This window comes from Trachemys scripta, chromosome 8, assembly GCF_013100865.1.
Source record: "Trachemys scripta elegans isolate TJP31775 chromosome 8, CAS_Tse_1.0, whole genome shotgun sequence".
NCBI lineage: Eukaryota > Metazoa > Chordata > Testudines > Emydidae > Trachemys > Trachemys scripta.
Genome location: NC_048305.1, coordinates 39,841,184 through 39,846,776, shown reverse-complemented (window position 1 = coordinate 39,846,776; position 5,593 = coordinate 39,841,184). Strand labels below are relative to the sequence as shown.

Sequence of the window (5,593 nt, the reverse complement as noted above, 5' to 3'; positions counted from 1 at the left end):
TAAATGTTATTTATGCTGATAAATGTTTTTCTCACCGTTTTCTTTTTTCCCCAGCTTGTCCGATCCCTTTGATGGGCCGGGATTTACTCTGTAAGCTTGAGGCTACTTTAACCTGCACTCCTGAAGGGTTAGGATTATTGATGACAGTGTTAGGAGATTCGGCCCCAACTCAGGGTAATTGGGAAACCCCCCCCCCCTCTCCCCTGACCTCACTGACTTGCCTTTAACCCTCTGGGGAATTTCTGACACTGATGTTGGCCTGCTCCTTTCGGCAGAGCCAGTAAGGATTCAAGTGAAGCCCTCCTTAACCTCCCCGTCAGTCCCTCAATACCCCCTGTCGCTGGAAGCCCGGGAGGGCATCCGCCCCATTATCGAGGGATTCATTGCACAAAAGCTAGTCCGCCCTCAGCGCACTCCCTGTAACACCCCTATAGTGCCTGTCAAAAAGCCTCCTAAAAAGGACGGAGACCCTATTCGTTGGCGCTTTGTACAGGATCTACGGGTTGTTAATCAGTATGTGGTCCCTCTTCATGCAGTAGTTCCTGATCCAGCTACTATCATCAGCCAAATCCCCTGGGATGCTGAGTGGTTCACTGTTATTGACTTAAAATCAGCCTTTTTCAGCATTCCTGTGCACCCAGACTCTCAGTATCTCTTTGGTTTCACCTGGGAGGAACAAAGTTATGTCTGGCAACGACTTCCTCAAGGCTACAGAGACAGCCCCACGATTTTCAGCCAATGCCTCCGCCATGACTTGAAAGGCTTCACCAGTCCGCAGGGATCCACGTTAGTCCTGTACGTAGATGACATCCTATTAGGTAACCGCGAAGAAGCTGCCCTCCGCATCGATGGCAAGGCACTTTTATTATACCTACACACCAGAGGCCACAAGGTAGACCCTAACAAGATTCAGTGGGTCTCACAGAAGGTCCGATATCTGGGCTTCCTGTTAACCCCAGAGGGGAGACAAATGGACCCAGTCCGCATAAAGACTATCCAAAACTGCCCTCTGCCAAACACCAAGAAACAACTTCGAGGTTTCTTAGGATTAAATGGCTTCTGTCGCCCCTGGTTGCCGTCCTGAGGGGAGTTAAGCAAACCGCTCCACCGACTCACTGCTAACCTTGCTCCTGACCCTTTGCAGTGGTCCCCGGACACAATCCAAGCCTTTCAGTTACTCAAGGACAGTGTGGCCTCCTCCATGTCTCTCCACCCCCCCAATTACAGCAAACCCTTTCACCTTTTTGTCCACGAGAGGGGCGGAATTGCTAGTGGCGTCCTTACCCAGCTGAGCGGGCCCCACCATTTCCCGCTTGCTTTTTACTCTCAGCAGATCGACCCTGTCGCTCAGGGAACCCCATCCTGCACCCGGACTCTGGCAGCAGCTGCCCTGCTGATCACAAAGGCAAAGAGCCTGACCCTGGGTCATTTTACCATGGTTTGGACCTCTCATGCCTTGTCAGCCCTTCTGCGTAGGGGCACAACCCAAGTCTTTTCGGCCCATTGTCAGCAACAGCTAGAGGCCAAACTCTTAGAAGACACTAACCTAATTTTTGAAAGGTGTGGGCCCCTTAATCCAGCTACCTTGCTTCCTGACCTGCCAGTGCTCCAGGATCAGCACGACTGTGTGGAAGTAGTTTATAGCATCTTACAGATAAGGGACAACCTGTTTGACGTGCCACTGGACAACCCTGATTGCATCCTCTTCTCGGACGGAAGCTCCTTCTATGTTGATGGCAAGCGTTTCACCGGTTTTGCAGTCACCTCTGAATGGGATATTCAAGAGGCCGCCTCACTGCCAGGCAACTGGGGAGCCCAAGCTGCCGAACTCTATGCCCTGGCCCGAGCTTGCCAGTTGGCCGCTGGTAAGACCGTTACCATTTTTACTGATAGAAAGTATGCTTTTGGAGTTGTGCATTGTCACATCCACCTCTGGAAGTTTCGAGGTTTCCAGACAGCTGCCGGTAAACCCATTCAGCACCTCCCCCTCATCCACAAGCTTTTGGACGCCCTCCAAGAACCCTCGGTCCTGGCTGTAGTTCACTGCCGGGCCCATACTAAAGATGATAGCCCCGTCACCCGTGGGAATGCCCTGGCTGATGCCTCCGCCATGATGGCTGCCGTCTTACCCTTAGCCCTGCCCACGTTGGCTATTGCAGCCTCCTCCTTTACTCCACCGCACCCCGTACCAGTACCCGCTGCTGAACTACAGTCGTGGGAGAGCCTCGGAGCCACTCTGGTCAAAGGGACCTGGCTTATGCCGGATGGCCGAGCCTGCCTCCCTCGCTCCACATACCCCGTGGCAGTTCGCTGGCACCATGATAAGGGGGGTCACTACGGCACGCACGCCCTTGTGGACACCATCGCTCGCTTTTGGTATGCTCCAGGCATTCAACCCTACTGCCTGTCAATAGTGAAAGCATGCAGCACATGTCAGCGTAATGGACCTGCTCTGCCTCTTAACAAAATTAAGGGTGGAAGACCTCCGCCTGCTGCTCCATTTCAACATCTTCAAATTGACTTTGCAGATATGCCAAAGGCTTTTGGGAAAAAGCACCTCCTTGTTTTGGTTTGCCCTCTGACTTCCTGGGTCGAAGCTTTTCCTACTGCTAATTGTACTGCTGCCACAGTGGCGAAGATTCTCCTTAGAGACATTGTACCCCGTTTTGGCATCCCTCTCGTGCTTGACTCAGATCGCGGACCTCACTTTACTGGTCATGTCCTTGGCCGTTTAGAACAAGGACTGGGCATTTCACACTCCTTTCATACACCCTACCACCCCCAGTCTAGCGGGAAAGTTGAGCATATGAATAGGGAGCTTAAGTTTACATTGGCTAAATACTGTCAGGAAACAGGGTTAAAGTGGCCTCAGGTACTTCCCTTGGTCCTGTTTCACCTTCATACTCGCCCAACCCGTGTATTGGGATTATCCCCCTTTGAACTGCTCTATGGACACCCCCCTTTCAAAGGCGGGGCACTACCATGTGCTGATGTTTCACTATTGGGAGGGGATCATATGACCGCGTGCCAGTTTCTCTCCCTACAGGCTCGCCTCCGTACCCTTTGGAAAGCCTTGCAGTTTTCCCAGACCGTGCCGCTGGAAGAACAGATCCACCCGTTCCAACCAGGGGACTTCGTCTGGGCCAAAAAGTTCGTTCGTGGCGACACCCTCCAGCCGAGGTTTACTGGACCCCACCAGGTTCTTTTAACAACCCAGACTGCAGTGTTCCTGGAAGGACGCAAATCCTGGATCCACCACTCCCACGTCAAGCCAGCCGTAGTGGACCACAGTGACGGACCAGCAGCTCTTGCCACCACTGAGGATAGGGTGACCAGATGTCCCGATTTTATAGGGACAGTCCCGATTTTTGGGTCTTTTTCTTATATAGGCTCCTATTACCCCCCACCCCCTGTCCCGATTTTTCACATTTGCTGTCTGGTCACCCTAACTGAGGACACTGCCTCCGACCAGTGGACCAGCTTACCTCTTTCAGACATCAGACTTAAATTGACTCGGCAAAAATGAGAGGACCCTTTATTCTGACAACTGTATGTTTTTTATTATGCCTTTTTAGTTTATTTTCTGCCTATGAAGATAATGCTTTTATTAGATATTCCCACGAGGTTAAAACTCATATTTTAGGAAATAGAAGTAATTGCTGGGTATGTACTCAATTTCCAGTAAATGCAGAACAGGGACTCCCCTTCACACCCATTCCCCTGACCACTGCTAATATGACTTGGATGCCACCGGCTAGAGTAAAAGATCCAGTCCAACACAATCTTACATGGAACAAAACAGGAGTGCCAATTAACAGATATCTCAGGGTAACCAATCAGACAGGATCACTGTGTTTTGTTAAAGAAAAGGGGTCAACTTTTGTGGGAACAAGTAAATGCAACATGTATTTTAATGGCACCGCCTTTAGTAAAAATCTTGGCTTCAAGCCTTGCGCATCCCACTTATCCCATATGTGGATCCCTCACCCCGATCCAACTTTTTCATGGGTGGGCAAGCCTTCAGAGTCAGCTTTTAAGAAGCCCTGCTCAGATCACGAGGGTGTCCAACTAATTGCTAAGGGACATACGATTGCCTTCTACAACTGCTCAAGCAGTACTACACTGCCCTTTGAAAACACCACTACCAAATTGTGCCTCTGCAGTTCGCACAACGACCCCTCTGCGTTACCAGGGGAACAGTGGTCCAACGGGTGGTGGGTTACCTCCTACTTTGAGAAATGGAATACCCGAAACGCATTGTATGGAACATACTGGGTGTGCAGGCCCAAAGCTTATTACTTTCTCTCCCCTGATTGGGCAGGGTCATGTTATTTAGCGTGGCTAACACCGCCTTCTCGCATCTCCCTCACTCCCCCTCATTTTCCCCACGTTCGTGAAACCTTCAGAGATATTAATATCCGTGATGGTTTGTCGTGGCAGCGGTGGGCTGGTCTCATTAGCTTGAGGGGTGGTGTCATCCGTCTACAGGGACTACTAGAATCTTTAACCAATGAAACTGTGACCATATTTGAGAATCAGGCCGGGGAAATGTCCCAGCTGCGCCAGTTAGCTTTGCAAAACCGAATGGCTTTAGACATAATGTTAGCAGCCCAGGGAGGAACTTGCGCCCTTATAAATGAAGAATGCTGTGTTTTTGTAAATGACACCTACTCTGACACTTTTCAACGTACCAAACATCTAAGGGAAATGGCTAAGAACTACTCCTCTGGCCAGCCACCTTATGATTGGTGGGGAGCCTTATGGAATTGGCTGCCTGGATTTGGGTGGGTTAAAAAACTCTTGGTGGGTATTGTTGGGGCCATAGTAATCCTTATAATACTGTGTTGCTGTATTCAGTGTGTCCCCTCCCTCATAGACTCATGTGGGTCAGTTTATTCTTTTCCTACTTCAGCCAAGGGCCTTACTCTCTTCGAGTTGGCCCAGGCTGAAATTGCCAAGCGGCCCTTGGCTCCTTAAAATGGGGTGTAGCTTTTGGTAAATAGTTATCCCAAAGCTACAAATGGAGGAATGTTGAGTCTGAACTTTTGATGAGCTTAAACTTAACCCAGACTTGATGTCTCTGTCTGAACTTTTAATCAAAGCTCTGACCTGCGAACTACTCATGACATGCCCCCTCCCCTTAAGTAGCCATCTCCCCTTTTCTCTTTTTGAATTTACATTTTAATCTGTTTTATCCTGTAGAATCTTGATTGATTATGCATGACCATTATGATCTGTTAATCACTTTGTTTACTTCTGTGTATAAATATTGATGCTCACCCCTAATAAACTTGCCACACTTACTCTGAAGCCTTTCAAGCTAAGGATAGTGTGAGCCCGTTGATCAACGAATTGGTGTCTGGTCTCTGACAGATTGTGAGCCCCATACCAACTCCGCACGAACTCAGGTGCTGGAGAGGTGAGTGAGGACTTGCTTTTTTACCTAACAATAGCTAATGCAGGAGACAGTTCACTCTGCTTGCAGCTCAGTGATCAGGGTAAAATGGGAGGGTTAAACACAGAGAAGCTGGACTTGAACCAGGGAGTATCTTCTGTTTCTTGGGAGTCAGTTGGCTAGTCTTGGATTAGAAAG

At 49.5% G+C, this 5,593-nt stretch overlaps 1 protein-coding gene across 1 annotated transcript; it reads left to right on the top strand.

The window, feature by feature from the left end:
- The first annotated feature begins 1,068 nt into the window (after positions 1–1,068).
- LOC117881957 lies at positions 1,069–4,786 on the top strand. The gene is made up of 2 exons (XM_034779843.1): positions 1,069–3,322; positions 3,455–4,786. The coding sequence occupies exons 1-2, from the start codon at positions 1,202–1,204 to the stop codon at positions 3,524–3,526; spliced, it is 2,193 nt and encodes a 730-aa protein (XP_034635734.1). The 5' UTR covers positions 1,069–1,201; the 3' UTR covers positions 3,527–4,786.
- The last annotated feature ends 807 nt before the right edge of the window (positions 4,787–5,593 follow it).